This window comes from Artibeus jamaicensis, unplaced genomic scaffold, assembly GCF_021234435.1.
Source record: "Artibeus jamaicensis isolate MK-2021 breed Jamaican fruit bat unplaced genomic scaffold, CSHL_Jam_final contig_700, whole genome shotgun sequence".
Lineage (NCBI taxonomy): Eukaryota > Metazoa > Chordata > Mammalia > Chiroptera > Phyllostomidae > Artibeus > Artibeus jamaicensis.
The window spans coordinates 8,785,653-8,800,983 of NW_026521930.1; the positions used below are offsets into that span (position 1 = coordinate 8,785,653).

The 15,331-nt window shown below is 60.8% G+C and overlaps 3 protein-coding genes across 8 annotated transcripts; 1 reads left to right on the top strand and 2 right to left on the bottom strand.

Annotated features, from left to right (window-relative positions):
- Nucleotides 1–168: 168 nt before the first annotated feature.
- On the bottom strand, nt 169–3,495 carry RPUSD1 (RNA pseudouridine synthase domain containing 1). Of its 4 annotated transcripts, none has more exons than XM_037157387.2 (6): nt 3,351–3,495; nt 2,488–2,678; nt 2,265–2,388; nt 2,070–2,172; nt 1,811–1,912; nt 169–1,303 (listed from the first exon to the last, which is right to left on the bottom strand). In XM_037157387.2, exons 2-6 carry the CDS (start codon nt 2,667–2,669, stop codon nt 876–878), a joined length of 939 nt encoding a protein of 312 aa, XP_037013282.1. In that variant the 5' UTR covers nt 2,670–2,678; nt 3,351–3,495; the 3' UTR covers nt 169–875. The 4 variants fall into 4 exon arrangements, with proteins under 4 accessions (XP_037013282.1, XP_037013280.1, XP_037013281.1 ...); XM_037157385.2 differs by having other exon boundaries at nt 3,168–3,495; XM_037157386.2 differs by having other exon boundaries at nt 3,154–3,495.
- Nucleotides 3,496–3,644: 149 nt separating this feature from the next.
- Nucleotides 3,645–12,480, top strand: CHTF18 (chromosome transmission fidelity factor 18). 2 transcript variants are annotated; one of them, XM_037157370.2, is made up of 22 exons: nt 3,645–3,816; nt 4,046–4,225; nt 4,309–4,459; nt 4,635–4,803; nt 5,236–5,328; nt 5,423–5,475; nt 5,602–5,731; nt 6,221–6,430; nt 6,939–7,036; nt 7,308–7,431; nt 7,510–7,661; nt 7,806–7,899; nt 8,254–8,352; nt 8,429–8,559; nt 8,821–8,992; nt 9,869–10,093; nt 10,183–10,332; nt 10,429–10,559; nt 11,196–11,340; nt 11,454–11,585; nt 11,988–12,045; nt 12,116–12,480. In XM_037157370.2, the coding sequence occupies exons 1-22, from the start codon at nt 3,720–3,722 to the stop codon at nt 12,250–12,252; spliced, it is 2,931 nt and encodes a 976-aa protein (XP_037013265.2). In that variant the 5' UTR covers nt 3,645–3,719; the 3' UTR covers nt 12,253–12,480. The 2 variants fall into 2 exon arrangements, with proteins under 2 accessions (XP_037013265.2, XP_053527440.1); XM_053671465.1 differs by having other exon boundaries at nt 4,049–4,225.
- Nucleotides 12,448–14,618, bottom strand: GNG13 (G protein subunit gamma 13). Of its 2 annotated transcripts, XM_037157369.2 has the most exons (3): nt 14,547–14,618; nt 12,817–12,942; nt 12,448–12,635 (listed from the first exon to the last, which is right to left on the bottom strand). In XM_037157369.2, exons 2-3 carry the CDS (start codon nt 12,912–12,914, stop codon nt 12,530–12,532), a joined length of 204 nt encoding a protein of 67 aa, XP_037013264.1. In that variant the 5' UTR covers nt 12,915–12,942; nt 14,547–14,618; the 3' UTR covers nt 12,448–12,529. The 2 variants fall into 2 exon arrangements, with proteins under 2 accessions (XP_037013264.1, XP_053527441.1); XM_053671466.1 differs by lacking the exon at nt 14,547–14,618 and having other exon boundaries at nt 12,817–12,959.
- Nucleotides 14,619–15,331: the final 713 nt, after the last annotated feature.

A 15,331-nucleotide genomic window follows, 5' to 3' on the forward strand; every position in this document is an offset into this window, starting at 1 on the left:
GGCAGGCAGGTGCTCACTGTACGGGGACACAGTGAGGTGGGCAGTCCTGGTTCTTGCAGGGGAGTTTGGGGCAAAGAACTGCCTGGTGCAGGGAAGGGGGCAGAAGTCTGGGCTCCCCCCAGATCCCCACATTAGAATTATTCATGGTTATTCACAAAGTTAGTCACTGAGCTTTTATTCTAAGTACTCGAGCCCAGTCATGGCTGGAGTGATCGGGGAATGTTGTGGGGAACAGAGGTAGAGGCTGGGCTGCCCTGGTTCCTAGGCTGTGGTCTAATAACAGGTGGCTGTGTGGGAGGACCCCCCCAACCCCCCAACCCGGGCAGCACTATGTCAGAAGTAGGTGGAGGTGGGAGGCCTACAGGCAGAGTTTGGCAGAAGCCAAGGCACAAGGCAGGACTGGCCAGGCAGGGGACGAGTCAGGGTGTGAAGATGGTGGTGGCTCAGCGGAACTGGGGTGATCTCACAGAGGATCTGAGCAGAATTGGGGCAGGGTGCTCTAAGGGTGGAGTAGGGCCCCAGGAGGAACCTACCCAGGCAAGGGCTGATCCCAGCCCTTTTCCAGGGTGACCCTTAGGCAATCTACAAAACAGGTCCTGGGGTGAAGCTTTGGAGCCAGAAAAGCATTCTGGGAGGACAGACAGGCCTAGGTTTCTCCTGGGGGCTGGTACCCTGAGCCCTTCCTCTTCCATAATCATGGCTGCTTGGCTCCCCCTGCTGGCCCTGTCTGTTCTTCAGGTTTGGCTGCAGTTGGGGTGGAGCCTCAGTCCTCAGTGGCTGGGACACCTGTGCCTTGGGATGGGCTTAGGGTTCTGACCCACAGCCCCCATCCACCTGGAAGTCCCAGCCTGCACCCCAACAGCAGGCCCATACTCTCAGTTGTCTGGCTCCAGGGTCCACTCTGACAGCCACTGAAGGCATGAGGCCCGCTGTGCCTCTGTCTCGGGAGGAGCGGCAGGGGGTGGTGGGGGCCGGCCTGGCCCTGGCAGGCACACAGAGGGGCTGCAGAGCCCGGTGTCCCCTTCTGTGGGCTTAGCGTCCTGGGCAGTCCGCAGGACCTGGACAAGCTGGTCCAGCGGCTGTACTAGAGTGTGGGGGCTCCAGCAGGCGTCGAGGGTGGGCACGAAGGGGTCCGGTGTGCGGGCTTCCACACACTCAGCCTGTGTGGGGATCCGCAGGTAGAAGGCGTGCAACATCATGCGGAACGGTTGCTCCTCCCGGCCTGAGGCCTGCCCATAGGTCAGGTCCCCCACAATAGGGTGGTTGAGGGCACTGCAGTGCACGCGCAGCTGGTGTGTCCGGCCTGTGTGGGGAGAGAAGGCCAGTGAGATGGGAGTGCCACTCCACGATCGCTGCCCGCTACCATTCACTGATCTCAGTTGCCAACTCACTGCCTCAGGCACCGGGAACAGCAACCCTCCCTGCTCCCTGCTACAGACAAGGGTAAAAGCTCAGGATGGGAATCAACTTTTGGGGTCACCTCTGGTGAGTGCAGAGCCAGCATAGACTCAGTATACTCAGGCCAGACTTCTCACTGCTTCACACCCAGACCAGCAAAACCACTTGTTGGACAAGGGCTGTAGGTTGCAGGGTTAAGTGTGCAGAAAAGAATCAGCTTTGCTAGCAATGGCTGGGGTGGCCCCAGTTGGGCTACTGTGCCTCTCCTGTGGGCTACTTTCCTTTCCTGTGTAACAGGGATGCTGTAGGTCACTGCTCGAGAAAATGCCAACACCAGGCACCCACCATGCCAGGGACAGGGCATGACAGTGAGCAGCCTGGGGAGCTTCCTGGCCCTAGCTCCCGAACATACCTGTGAGGGGCTGCAGCAGCACTTTGGAGACTGGGTCACCTGCATACAGGCCGTGTTCTAGGACCACCAGCTCCGTGAGACTTGGTTTTGGGTTCTCGCAGCCTGGGGAGGAGAAAGGGAGGCTGTGAAGGTTGGTCAGGCAAGCCCTGGGGCCCCAGTCCATGCCAGCACAAGTCTGTTGCCTGAGGCTGGCCCTACTCACCGAAGGTGCCCCTGGGTGAAACATGCCCCGTGGCCCCTGCCCCCTGGCCCACTGTACCCTGGGTGCCCTCGATGCACATGGTGTGGGCCCGACCCTCTGTGTTGTTCCTGCCGATAGCATAGCTGATGGTCATCCGGCTCTCCTGGACGTGCCCTCGAACCTGCAAGGCAGGGGAGGCTCCCTGACACTCAGGGCCTGCCAAAGTGGGCTGAGCACTGGAGTCCCCGTGCCCCAGGACTGGCCAACCCTTACCAGAGCCAGGTAAGCCTTGGTGACACGTCGCTCTTTGAAGCATTTGTAAGCACTGCCTGCAGCTGCCTTATTTAGAGCCACACAGAGTGCTCCGCTGGTGGAGAAGTCCAGCTGGTGGCAGAACCTGGCATAGAGCAAAGGAACAGAAGTGGCTGGGCTTGTGGGTGGCCACTTCCCTCCAGCAGAAGCTGCCCTGAGCTGCCTCTGCTGCACTCCTACATACCTGAAGCCATAATAGGTGTCTGGGTCGGCCAGCTCAGGGAAGTGGTGGCACAGCTGCTTCTGGAGGGTCAACGTTTCCCTCCATGTCTTGCTATCAATGCGCACGTCCCAGTGCTTGTTCACCACCAGGAAGTCACGGCTCTGGTACAAGATGGACAAGTTCTCCATGCTACCTGGCTCCATGGCAGGGGCCTGCAATGCAAGGCAAGCATGTAAAGTGGTGGTTCATGGGGTGACCAGCCCATGTCAGGGTTCTGCCCCATTGGGATGGACAATTCAGCCCTGGATCTGAAGCTACAGAGTCTGTGTCAGGCAAGGCTGTGCACCTCCCCCATGCCTGCATCCACTGGGCTCCTTACTACTCTCACCCCTGAACCAAGTAGGAGAGTCAGATACGATGAGAGTGTGGCCAAGGTGAGGGGAGCCAGTGCTGCTCTGACTATGGGGCAGTCCCGCAGTACCGCCCAGACCCAGGCCTTGGGGGAAGCAGTCTTGCTCTTCAGCCCACTCCCACCGACCCTTCCCAACAGATCAGGAGTGCAGGATTGGGAACTTTTTCTGAGTGGCGATAGGTTCGTAGAGAGCGGCTACTATGCCCTCCCCCCACATCCGGGGGGCGACACAGGTCAGCAAGGTGCAAGGGTGGAGGGCGCTGGATGCAATTTACCTTCGTCCACTTACATCGCACTTACGCAGGCACTCATCCCCTACCTGCTCTCCACAGAAGCCCCAACCTCCTGCGTGTGTGGGCACGAGCCGAGGGGTTCAGGATGGACCCCGACTGCAAGCTCCTCCCACGACTCCACCCACTCTGGAATCGACCTGCAGTCCGGCCGCGCCGTCTGGGCCCTGGATGCCGCTGACCTGCTCTGGATTCTGCCACCCGCGTCCCTGCGCCTTGCGACTAAAGGCCAGTGGACCTATAGTTCGGGCCTCAAAGCAGCATTTCTCCTGCCCGTGCAGCCCCGCCCACGCTCCCAGACAGGCGGCCGTGAGGGCCAATGGTGAGGTCCCGAGACCTGCCGCTGTGAGTCTAAGCATTAACGCTGCCCAACTCGACCTGCGCGCGCAGCCATGCCTAGGCCCGGGCCAGCCCTCTGACCAATGAGGAGCACTGCCGGACACGCCTGCCGTTGATTGGCGGCGCTGGGACGCTGCAGGCAGGATTTGCGCGCGGCGCGGTCGCGGGAGTTTCGGAGTGGATGGTGAGCTTAGCGGGATCCGCGGGTCAGCATGGCCGTGGAGGACTACGAGCGGGAGTTGCACGGCGTCGAGGACGACTTCCACAGCCAGTTCGCTGCTGAGCTCGAGGTGCTGGCCGAGCTGGAAGGTGGGCGCGGGTTCCGCCGCGGTCTCGTCCTGTATAGCTCAACACGGTCCTGGTCTGTCCCCAGGAGTCGGGGACCGTACTCTGAGAAGGGCAGGAGAGCGAAGGCTGCAGGCAGCTGTGACCTGGGGCAGCGGGGGCTCCTTGGAGAGAGAAGGGCCTTCCAGCGTCAGGGCAGCTCTCTGTGGAGGTCGGCTGCCCTGAGGCGGTTGCTGTGGATCTTCTCTCCCAGCAGGGACAGCGGCCCTATCACCATCCAGGGGCAGGCGCCGGCGGATGTTTGAGGAGGCCATAGCTGGAGGGGACGCTGCAGTTCTGGGCTCTCCAGTTGGACCTTCAGGGAACCGCAAATGCGGTGCCAGCAAGAGGCAGCTGGCCACCGACGTACAGAGGGACAGGTCCCTACCCCTCAGTATGTCTGCAGTTCCCACAGGGTGGGGTGCAATGCAGGGGTGGGGTGCCTCTCTTTCCTTCCCAGAGTGTGTGTCTCCCCAGCTCCCAGAGTCAAGCGGCCCAGGCTGGAGGCGGTCAAGAGGTTGAATTTCAGTCAGGATGAGATGGAAGAGCTGCTGCTTCCTGACTCTCCTCCTCAGGACATCACCCCCCCACCGAGTCCTGAGGTCCCAGCTGAGCTGTGGGGCGAGGGGTGTGTTGCTTGGGCACAGGTGTCCCAGGTCATAGGAAGGTCTCATTCCTCAGAAAAGTTCCCAAGCCTGGGGCTGGAGACCTGTGGGAGGACTTGGTAGCAGAGGGTGGATCTGGGCCCCTGGCCTGCGGGTAACAGAGCAAGAGTGCCAAGACAGCCCTGTTTTTTGTCTCAGAACCATGGATGCTGGTACTGACATGGGTCTCATACCAGCCTCACCAGCCATTCGAAACCCGGTCCTGAGGCGACCCCCTGTTTTGGAGGACTACATCAATGTGACCTCCACGGGTGGTGACCGGGCCTTTCTGGTGCTGCGGGCTGACCCAGTGGGCACTGGGGTGCAGGTGGGTGCTATTTGGCCATGGGGCTTGGCTAGGCCGGCCACAGCCTTCCTACGAGATTGGCAGGCTTGATGCTGCCCAGAAAAGGGTCCTGGGCAGCATATCCACACTGGGACCCTGGGGACTGCTCAAGGAGTTCACTTGACTTAGGGGGTACTCTCTCCCCCTCCTTTTCCCCCTTCTCTTTCTCTATCTCTTCACCTCTCACTTTTCTTCACCTCTCTTGAGCTGCCTCCTGCCCCCCCCCCCCCCCCCCCGCCAGCAATAGCTTTTCCTCTTTGGGTCCCTGGTTAGAGGGAGCTCTTCCATCTCGAGGCCTACTGATGCTAGGGAATGCCGACTGGGTCCCTGAGCATTGTTGGGAGGGGGGCGTGAGTAGCCCTGTGACCTACCTAGGAGGGTGTCCAGGGGTGACTGCTGCTCTCCCTCTCTCAGAGCCCTTTCTTGGACATCCAGTGGCGTGGACGTGGCCAGCTGGATCTGCTGGGTGTGCCCTTCACCTCTCTAAAGGAACAGGTTGACACTGAGGTGGGGTCTGTTGGGTTTGCTGGGAGGGGTGATGGAGCTCTGGGGTGACTGTGGCTGTCTGAGCCATCCTGATCGCAAACCCTACTGTGCACAGCGACGGCAGCGGTCACTTGAAGAGGCCCAGCAGCTCTCAGATACACTGCACAGGTGATTCACTTTTGCTCCCGGGACCCTCATCAGTTCTTGAACTGTTGACTGCCAACCTGAATTCTGGGTGGGGGGTAATCCCTGCTGGAGTTGAGGCAAGGCAGCTCAGGGCACGGTGTTCTTCAGCCTCAGGACAGAGGAGGGGGAACAGGAGGCCCCTGAGGAGGTGCCAGCCGACAGCCAAGACGACTCCCAGCACTACCTCTGGGTTGATGAGTTTGCGCCCCGGCACTACACTGAGCTGCTCAGTGATGATGTGAGGTTTCTTACTTGCTTAAGTGTGACTGGCTTTCTTGTTGCCGAGAGGGGAGAATTCAGGGTCCAGCCAAATAACATACACAGGGCTGTCAGAAGGGAGGGCAGGGCTCTGGTCTGCCTTGCTGAGTGGTAGGTGGGAAAACTGAGGCCAGTACAGGGTCAACTTGCTGTCGGTCATCTGTGACACGGGCTGGGGATCCAGAGCCTGGAACTTCTGTTTTCTTTCCTCTCAGTAGCTGATATCCCTGGGTGGGATGCCCTGGGTATGGTGGGGGTTCCTGAAGGGGTCAGGACCAGGACTACGGGGATGGAGGCCTCTTGGCAAACCTCACTTTGCCACTCACCAGCAGGGTTAGTGGGTGTCAGTCACTTGCTGCTCAGCCTCAGCTTCCATGTGTGTGTTCTTGGGCTTGTGTCTGCTAGAGGGACAGACATGGCGAATCCTTGGCGCTGGTGGTCTCCTCAGGTAACGCCTCCTTTCCCACAGTTCACCAACCGCTGCCTCCTCAAATGGCTGAAGCTGTGGGACCTGGTGGTGTTTGGCCAAGAGAGGCCAGCCCGGAAGCCCAGGCCCAGTGTGGAGCCAGCCCGGGTTGGCAAGGAGGCCACAACTACCAGCAAGTGGAAGAGCCACGAGCAGGTGTTGGAGGAGATGCTGGAGGCTGAGCTGGACCAGAGCCGGCGGCCCCGGCAGAAAGTGAGCCCTTCCTGTCTGCACTGTATATACCCCTGAGCCCAGGGCTATACTCACTGGCTGGTGCCTTTGTACCTCTGGGGGCCACCGCATGTTCACACTTACTGCCTCCATGTCTGTGGGTGTGATGATGTGTCGGTGTGGGGTGTCAGGGGTGTGAGTGGGACTTAAGTTCTTTTAATGATTTAGGTAAAGTCGGTGTCTTCTGAAGGGCTCTGCACCTCCCAAAGGGTGATTGTGATGGACAGTGGGTAGTTTTGGGGGTCAGTCACGTCAGTAACAGGTGTGTTCCCGTCAGGCCTCCCCATCACTGGCTTTATTCAGGGCTTCTCATTCTGAAGTGCTGCTTCTGAGCGGTGAACATGCTGGGTCCTCACCTGGTGACAGGTGAGGTAGGGAGGACATTCCTCAGCACCAGGCCTCACAGGATAGGATTATTAGTCTTGGTGGTGGGGCTGTGAAGACCCAAGCGTGGTGCAGGTTGCAGCTTGTCTTCGTGTCTCGGCTGCAGGTGGCGCTGCTGTGTGGACCCCCTGGGCTGGGCAAGACCACCCTGGCCCATGTAATAGCAAAGCACGCTGGGTACTCTGTGGTAGAAATGAATGCAAGGTGAGTGGAAGAGAAGGCCCGGTTTCTGGGGCTCCTGTCTGTCCTCGTGTGTCTCGTTGAGTCTGGGAGACTGGTGGGTCAGAGGTGGGGCTGGGGTCCTCGGGTCACTGGGATTTGGGGTGGCCGTGTTGTGGGGTCTCCTGTTGCAGTAGCTTCAAGGTGTAAGTGTGGCAGCTTGGCCTTGGGAGATCATCCTGCCAGGGCCACTGGCTGCTGCCCTGGCCCAGGCCACAGCTGCCCTGATGGCCTTTCCCCTGCTTCATGGTTCCAGTGACGACCGCAGCCCGGAGGCCTTCCGCACACACATTGAGGCAGCGACGCAGATGGAGTCAGTGCTGGGTGCTGGTGGGAAGCCCAACTGCCTGGTCATTGACGAGATCGATGGGGCCTCCACGGTGGGCCTGGGTGCCTGACTGGTGGGTGGGTAGGCAGTGGGGACTGTGGCTTATTACAGCCTTTGCACCTTCCCCCAGGCTGCCATCAATGTACTTCTCAGCATCATTGAGCGCAAGGGCCCAAAGGAGGCAAAGCCAGGGAGCCTGGCCGTGCTGGCCGGTGAGGGGCGGCGGCTGCGGCCAGATGGGGGTGTCTTGATGAGACCGGTCATCTGTATCTGTAATGACCAGTGAGTAGTTGGGGCAGGGGTGTGGGTGGGGGCCTGAGGGTGTTTCACTGGGTGGGGCTTCCACAGGGGGTGGAGGACCCCAGTGGATTTGAGGCCGGGATTTGGCAGGGTGGTTTCCCCCCACACTCTGTGCCCTTCCCACAGGTTTGCGCCTTCTCTGCGACAGCTAAAGCAACAGGCTCTGCTGCTTCACTTTCCGCCCACAGTACCCACTAGGCTCATGCAGCGGCTGCAGGAGGTCGGTGGAGGTGGGGCGGGGTACAGAGCCTAGGCCACCTTCCTCATGACGGGGTGGGGGAGCATGGCCCTCCCCATCCTTTCCCTCTTGCATCCAGGGCCCCATTTCCTTTGTTGCTGTCACTGCTACTACCCCCTACTCCCAGTGGCCCAGGTCCTCAGGGTGAGGGGTGACTGGATTACTTTGGTCTCTGGTGGTGGGTAGTCCCTAGCAGGGAGCAAGACCAGTTCATAGGGCATTGCAGCCTTTATCTCCTCTAGGACGAGAGCAGCTACTCAACTGTTTCCAAGGAGGACGTGGCCATAAGGTGGGGCATGGGGGGCATGCGGATACCCATGCTCTTGCTTCCTGCAGATCTCCCTACGGCAGGGCCTGCAGGCTGACCCGGGTGCCCTGGCAGCTCTCTGTGAGAAGACAGACAACGATATTCGTGCCTGCATCAATACCTTGCAGGTGAGCAGGGGGACTCCGGCTGTGATGTGGTGGGGCAGGGGTCCACGACCTCTCACCTCCCACACTCTCTGTGCAGTTCCTGCATGGGCGGGGCCAGCGGGAGCTGAGCGTCCGGGCAGTGCAGACCACACGAGTCGGCCTCAAGGACCAGCGCAAGGGGCTGTTCTCTGTGTGGCAGGAGGTCTTCCAGCTGCCCCGGGCCCAGAGGTAGTTGGGGGAACAGGATGAGCGGGTGGACCAGGCTCCACCTGGACATCGTGGTGCCCCGGCCCCAGACACCAAACACTGCACGTGCAGTCTGGCCCTGCTTTGCCAGCAGAGGCCCAGGCCTGCCTGGGCCCTGTTTTCAAGGCTGTGCTTCAGCCTCCCTCACTGCCCCTTCTTCGGGCCATCTCGGATTGGGAGGGTGCTTCCAGGAGGAAGAAGGTAGGTGGGGGCCCCACTCCAGCCTCAGCACCCCCTCTGCAGGAGACGTGTGGGCCAGGACCCCACTCTGCCTCCCCACATGCTCCTGCTGGGCGACGGGCTCACGGGCTCAGGGCACCAGGCTGCCAAGGCACCCCTGACCATGGCTGCGCAGCGGTTCTACCACATCCTACATGTGGCCACCTCCACGGGCGAGCATGAGAAGGTAGTCCAGGTAACCACATTCTACCTGAACCTTCTTTTCAGGGCGTGGGGTGGGGGGGGGGGGTGTTCCTTTGTTCCCAGTGAATAGGAGACGGTTCAGGTAATGCCAAGCTCCAGAAGAAGCAGGTGGGGTGGGAGTGAGGTGGGGCAGAAACAGCATCGGGGACTGTGAGCAGGGCAGAGGGCTGGAGGAGGGGCTGGCTAGTGCTGGTAGGGGAATGGCCACCAGCATGGGCTAGGAGGGAGAGGCAGTGGGCTGGGGCTGGGGGGTGGGGGCGTTGATTGATAGGATCACTGGCTGCCAGTTGGGAACCAGCAGGAGAGACGGCAGCAACAGCTGGGCAGCCCAATCCAGGGACTTGGAGGGGCTTGAATCTGCACAGCAGCTGCAGGAATGGGGACACGTGGGTTAGAGGGCAGGGAGGGATTTTGGCCTACCTGAGCAGCCGACAGATACGCCTCTCTACCCCGAAAGCCCGACTTAAGCTGTTTGTCTAAGCCGATTTGGGTTAGTGGTCAGGGATCCATGCAAATCTAGAAATCCACAGTGAGGAGGGCAGAGCTGTAGTAGGAGTGGGTGGGACTTCCTCATGGAAGGAGAGTTGAGGGCTCGTCCCTCAGTTCTGATGGACAGAACTTCCTACGTGTAGGGGTAAGGGTGGGGGTTCTTTTCTGTACATCCCAGGTCTTGGTAAAACCAGAGTTGGGCAGCAGGTGGGCCCTTCTGGTCCCCCACTTGGCCATCTGTGGCCACTCACTGGCGTTTGCTGCTGTCCTGAGTCCCCAGACTCAGCGGGGCAGATGGGCAGTGCAGGGCCCGGTGAGAAGCACTTGTGTTGTGGGGGAGCCATGGTGCCGAAGGGGCTCAGGGACGTACCGCCCGCAGGGCCTGTTTGACAACTTCCTGCGCCTGCGCCTGCGGGACTCCAGCCTGGGAACCGTGTGTGTGGCCCTCGACTGGCTGGCCTTTGAGGACCTGCTGGGCCAGGCCGCCTACCACAGCCAGAGCTTCCAGTTGCTGCGCTATCAGCCCTTCCTGCCCGTGGCCTTCCACCTGCTGTTCGCCTCCAGCCATGTGCCGAGAATTGCCTTCCCCAGCAGCCAGCAGGAGGTGTGCCCTGCACCCTGCCCCTGTCGGAGCTGGGCCCCACATCTGGGAGTGTCCTGGCTGATCTGGTTCTGGTTTGTCCTTCACCCCAGGCCCAGAACCGGATAGGTCAGATGCAGAACCTGATCCAGACGCTGGTGTCAGGTATTGCACCAGCCACCCGCAGCCGAGTGGCACCCCAGACCCTTGTCCTGGACACCTTCTGCCTGCTCCTGGACATCCTCATGCCTAAGCTTCGCCCCGTGAGTGCCTCACCCAAAAGGGGAAGGTGTGGCTTCCAGCAGAACTGGGCTCTTGGGTATGTTTAGCATTCCTGCCTGTTGCATACTTGCCCACAGGTGAGCACACAGCTGTACAGTGCCCGTGAGAAGCTGCAGCTGGCTAGCCTGGTGGGCATCATGCTTGCCTACAGCCTAACTTACCGCCAGGAGCGCACACCTGATGGGCAGTATGTCTACAGGCTGGAGCCGTGAGTCTGTACCACCTGGGAAGGGGGTACCAGGGGGCTGGGGCGGGAGTCCGAAAGCGTCACCTTGGTGAGATGTGTGTCTCAGTGTCTGCATTTGCCAGAGGTTGGGGATTGGGGTCCCCACCCAGCTCTTGCCCTCACGTTGATTGTGAAGTGGGCCTACGCTGGGCAGAGCCCTGGGGACCTGAGGTTTTACTGCAGAACCTCTCACCACCCAAGTGCTCCCCGGGAGCTTCCCTAGAGGACCCTCGTGCTCCCGAGGGCATCGTTTTCTTGTCCTGAGATGGTTGTGGGGATGGAGCGCTGCCCCGGGGTCCTGCTGCTCCACAGGGCCCCCAGTGCTTCCGGGATGCAGATGCTCCTCTGTGTCGATGGTGAGGAGGTTCCTGAGTGCCAGCCCAGCCTTGCCATGATGTCTTGTTCCCTCCCGGGGAAGTAGGAGGTCCCCTCTCAGGTCCACACGCAGTTGAGGAAACTGAGGTTCAGGGATAATCCCTTTGCTGGCCTGGGCTGGGGCATGGCAAAGCCCCACCCTGCAGCTTTTGAATTCTGGCATCTGGTGGTGGTGTGAGTTGCCCCCACCCCTGTCACCGCTGAGTGGGTGCCTGGGTGTCCTGCCCTGCCCACCCTGAGCAGGAACTTGGAGGAGGTCTGCCGATTTCCTGAGCTGCCTGCCCGGAAGCCCCTCACCTACCAGGCGAAACAGCTTATCGCTCGTGAGATTGAAATGGAAAAGATGCGGCGGGCAGAGGCCTTGGTCAGAGATGGGAGCAGCCCCCAGGTGAGTCCACCTCTGGTTTGGGGCAGAGCAGGCCCTGGTAGGGCAGTGCCCTCCGAGGGGATGTTGCCCTTGGACTGGCCCCGCCCATCATCTCATTGTATCCACTTCTGCAGGCGGATGGAAGTCCCCCCAGGGTCAAAGGTCCACCAGGGGATGCTGGGGGGAAAGGGACACAGTTACCCACTCCACGCAGCCATGAGCAGCGGCTGGAGAGCATCCTGAAGAGAGCTGCCCTGGAGGACCAGGTTGGGCCCGCAAGGTGGCCGTGCGGGTGGGGCTGTGCAGCCTTGGTGCGGGCCGGTTCTAAGCCTTGAGGGGCCCACGAAGAGGTGCAGCTCCCTGCCGCTCAGCAGGGCAAGGTTTCACCTGATCTTAGTTTCCCACCTGGGCAGGAGGGTGGGTTCTGCCGGCACCTCCTGCCTGGCCTTGAGAGAGCTGGCAGCTGTGAGGGTGGTGAGGGACAGAGGGGACACTTGCTGAGCAGGTCAGCACAGAATGAAGGGAAGGGGCTGGGAGAGGTGTCTACTCCCCAACCCTGGGCCGCTGTTCAGAGGTGCCGTGAGACCCATTCTCCCTGGGAGAGCTCTCCCCGTACGGCAGGGGTGTCCTCTGTCTGTGCCCATGAGCCTGACCACCCCCCTCTTCAGACCGAGAGAGACTTCTTCGGCCGTGTGGTCGTCAAGAGAGCAGCAGCCCAGAGTGCAGGTGTGTGTGGGGCGGGAGGTGTGGAGGGAGGGGCCGGGTCAGGCAGAAGACCAACCCTGTGGCCCCACAGGGGACGCAGCCCCGGAGACTGACGCCGTGGAGCGGCGCATGGGCACTGCAGTGGGCAGGAGCGACGTCTGGTTCCGCTTCAAAGAGGGTGTCTCCAACGCTGTGCGACGCAGTCTGCACATCAGGGACCTGCTGTAGCTGAGTCACACCACACATCCTGGGCCACACTCTCCTCCCCAGGGTCACGCCTGGCGCTGTGGTGCACGTGGACACCCAGATCCATGCCAGTGCCCCGATTTGTACCGGATGCCCAAGTGTCCCCCCATATAATCTGAGATCTGCACCAGACGCCCAGCATTGCTTTCTCCATTAGAAAATGTACAAAAGCACAGATATCCCCAGAAGTCTTTATAAAAGTCACACCTTTACAGAGTTGTTCTTTTCACAGAGGCACAAGCCCGGGAGTGTGGGGTTCTCACAGGATGGCACACTTGCCCTTCTCCACCCATGGGTTGTTCTTCATGAGATCAGGGTTCAGGAAGGGGTCCTTGGGGATCCCGTCCTCAATCCACTTGAGAAGCCTGTGGTTGGGGAGATAGGGTTGAGCAGGTGGGCAGCAGGCCCCCGGAGGAGCTGCCCAGTGGCTGTGTGTGCAGGTTAGATCTGGGCTTATGCAGATGAGTGCGGGGCAGGGAAGCGATATGCAAATCAGCAGCTGGCCCTGGGTGGGGCAGGGCTGAGGCTCGGGTCCCGGGGACTCACTCAGGGATGGTCTTGGATGACATCTCCCTTTTGAAGGCCAGCTGATACTTGAGGCTCTCAACCTCCTTCTTCATCTGGGGCACATCCCACTCCTCCATGGCGTCGGGGGCTTCAGAAGTAGCCAGCCTGGGGTGGGAGGACATGGGAAGAAGTAACAGAACCCCAAGGCTGTCAGCCTTTATCACCCCAGATGTTCCCTCCCCACTGGTGAGACCCCCCCCCACTAAAGGAGAGGGGCTCCATCCTTACCCACTAACACCCAAACCACTGGGGGTGTCCCTGGAGCCCCACCACCAGCGCCTCATGGGCAGTACAGGGTGCAGGGCTGGGTGTGAGGCCTCACTAATGAGGCCCCTTGTGTCTGGACCACCCTGCCCCAAAGGGCTAATTAACTGCAGAGGGAACTTTCTACCCTCAGAGCCGTGTCCCCATCTGATCGAAGCCTTACCAAGGCTGGGCCTCTGGGTTGCAGAGGTTTGGGGCACTGTCCCTGCTGGGGAAGTAGCAGGACTGGCACACAGCACAAACAGGTTCACAGGAAGCTGTACCAGTGCCCCCACCTTCCAACTGCGAGGCTCACTCCCAACTCCTGGTTCAGAGGTGGAGTGCAGACTATCACATAAGGGGTGGGACCCTGCCTGGCCCCTCTGAGCCTCCCTTGCTTTGCATGGGCAAAGCCCCCACTGAATGCAAGTTAATTCCCGACTAGGAGATTTGACTGCACTTTGCATCTCTGGCTGGGGGTTGGGGATGCTGGGGATCTTAGGGGTCAGTAGATCTGGACTTGAAGTAGCTGCGTCTCCTGTTGCCCAGTGTCTCCCCTGGAACTTCACAAACTGCACAGGCTACTTTGTGAACCAGCTTGGTAAAGCCACAAGTCGAGTCCCCAGGAGATCAGCCGGTTTGTGACGTGTGAGGGCAAGTCACTTGTTGCCACCTTAGCCCACTCCAGGGGCCCAGGGTGTCTCATTACCCCCATCCCTGAGGCTGGGAGCCAGGGGACTGGCTTTCTTGGCTTTGGGAGGGTGGGCAGGGAGACCACTGGCTGACAGGAGTGAGACCCTGCCTGCTGCAGGCAGTGGATGGTCTCTATCCTGGGGGGGTGGGGGGTGGGCCCTGGTCTTTGTGGTGTTTGGGTAAAGTGGCCAGACTGGGAGAAGCTGTGGGACAGACAGCCAGGAGGGAGGGTGAGAGCCCAGGGAGGCAGGGCGGCTCTGGTGGGCACCTAAGAGGTGGGTGCAGTGGCTTCTCTCCCAGAGACCCCAAGTTCCAATCCCCAGAGCAGGCTCCCAAGTGGACAACTATGGGTGTTGGGGGGGCGGGGCATCACAGTCTGGAGGTGGTAGTGGCCCTGTCCACAGCGCCCTTCACTGCCGCCTGGCCCCACCTGTGTGCAGCTGAGCCCGGCTTTCCAGCCCCACGCACCCTGACTGCCCCTCAGCCTGCACCACCCCCACACGATACCTGGCAGGCACCGCAGGGACGAACTCGGGTCCCCTTCCTCTGGGCTGCCTCACCCCACCCCGCCCGCAGACAGAGGGGGTCCTCCTCAGCATCTGGCTGGGTCCCTTGGGATACTCAGGGCGGCTGCCCTGGGATGCAAGACACACAGGCGGAGGTGTCTCAGGTTAGGTCTGTCCAGGTCAGCCCAGTAAGACCAGGGCAAGTCTTGGAACCCCGGGCCTCAGTTTCCCTCTCAGCCTAAGGGACCACCCATTCATCAGACCTACCTTGGGCAGTGATGGTGACAAGGGCCAAGTGATGGTAAAGTGACGGCAAGTGCTAAGTGATGGGTGAGTGAGGCTGGCACACAGGCAAAGCCCAGCAGGTGCCGCCCACTCCCGCCACCTGGGGCCCAGCCCTGGCCCCGCCCCCCTCCACCCGCCCTCCTCAGGGCTGAGCTGACCCTGGGGACTTGGCCTGACTCTGCTAGTCTCCAAGAGTGGGAGATGCAGTGTGAGGTCAGCTCCGGCCCTGAGAGGTGGGGCCCTCCTGCTCGGCCCTCCAGCTCTTACAGCAGATGCTGCCTGGACCAGAACTGTACCCTCATCTCAGATGGTGCCCTGGGCATGCCCAGTGGGCCTGCTCCTGTGCCTCACTCTAAGGGAAGTTGAGCCCCCAGGGCCCTTGGGTGACGCAGGTGCCAGGCTGTATCCCGAGCAGGCTCCCAGGTCCCTAAGGAGGTCGGACTGGAGGCTCCCCAGTTGGGGTGGGGGAGTCCTGGGCCAGGTCCTTAGCAAGTGCTCCTGTGGTCTCCCCTGGGCTGAGGGTCTGTGACCAGCCACTCTGCCCCACCTGCAAGGCAGGAGGGGTGCCCCCTGCCCCTTCAGACACCGAGGTCTCTCCTGTTGTGATTCTGTAAAAGGGGTCAGTGACGCCTCCCGGCTCCTAGAGTGTGTGCACGATGGCAGATGAGGAGCTGCTCTGGAACTGGGGCATTTCAGGGAAAGTAGGGATTATTTTATGGATTTGGTGGGGGTGAGGGCTTAGACCCAAGGGTGTCCTTGTTCTCAGG

Bases quoted from the DNA above. Each gene is read 5' to 3' on its own strand.
- RPUSD1 (XM_037157387.2), bottom strand. From the start codon at position 2,669: ATGGAGCCAGGTAGCATGGAGAACTTGTCCATCTTGTACCAGAGCCGT. The intron at 2,173-2,264 runs GTAAGGGTTGGC...CCTGCCTTGCAG, and splicing joins CCAAGGCTTACCTGGCTCTG to GTTCGAGGGCACGTCCAGGA. The intron at 1,913-2,069 runs GTACAGTGGGCC...TCTCCTCCCCAG, and splicing joins GTGCATCGAGGGCACCCAGG to GCTGCGAGAACCCAAAACCA.
- CHTF18 (XM_037157370.2), top strand. From the start codon at position 3,720: ATGGCCGTGGAGGACTACGAGCGGGAGTTGCACGGCGTCGAGGACGAC. The intron at 4,460-4,634 runs GTGTGTTGCTTG...TTTTTGTCTCAG, and splicing joins GCTGAGCTGTGGGGCGAGGG to AACCATGGATGCTGGTACTG. The intron at 8,993-9,868 runs GTAACCACATTC...TACCGCCCGCAG, and splicing joins AGCATGAGAAGGTAGTCCAG to GGCCTGTTTGACAACTTCCT.
- GNG13 (XM_053671466.1), bottom strand. From the start codon at position 12,959: ATGTCCTCCCACCCCAGGCTGGCTACTTCTGAAGCCCCCGACGCCATG. The intron at 12,636-12,816 runs GTGAGTCCCCGG...CCCCAACCACAG, and splicing joins TCATCCAAGACCATCCCTGA to GCTTCTCAAGTGGATTGAGG.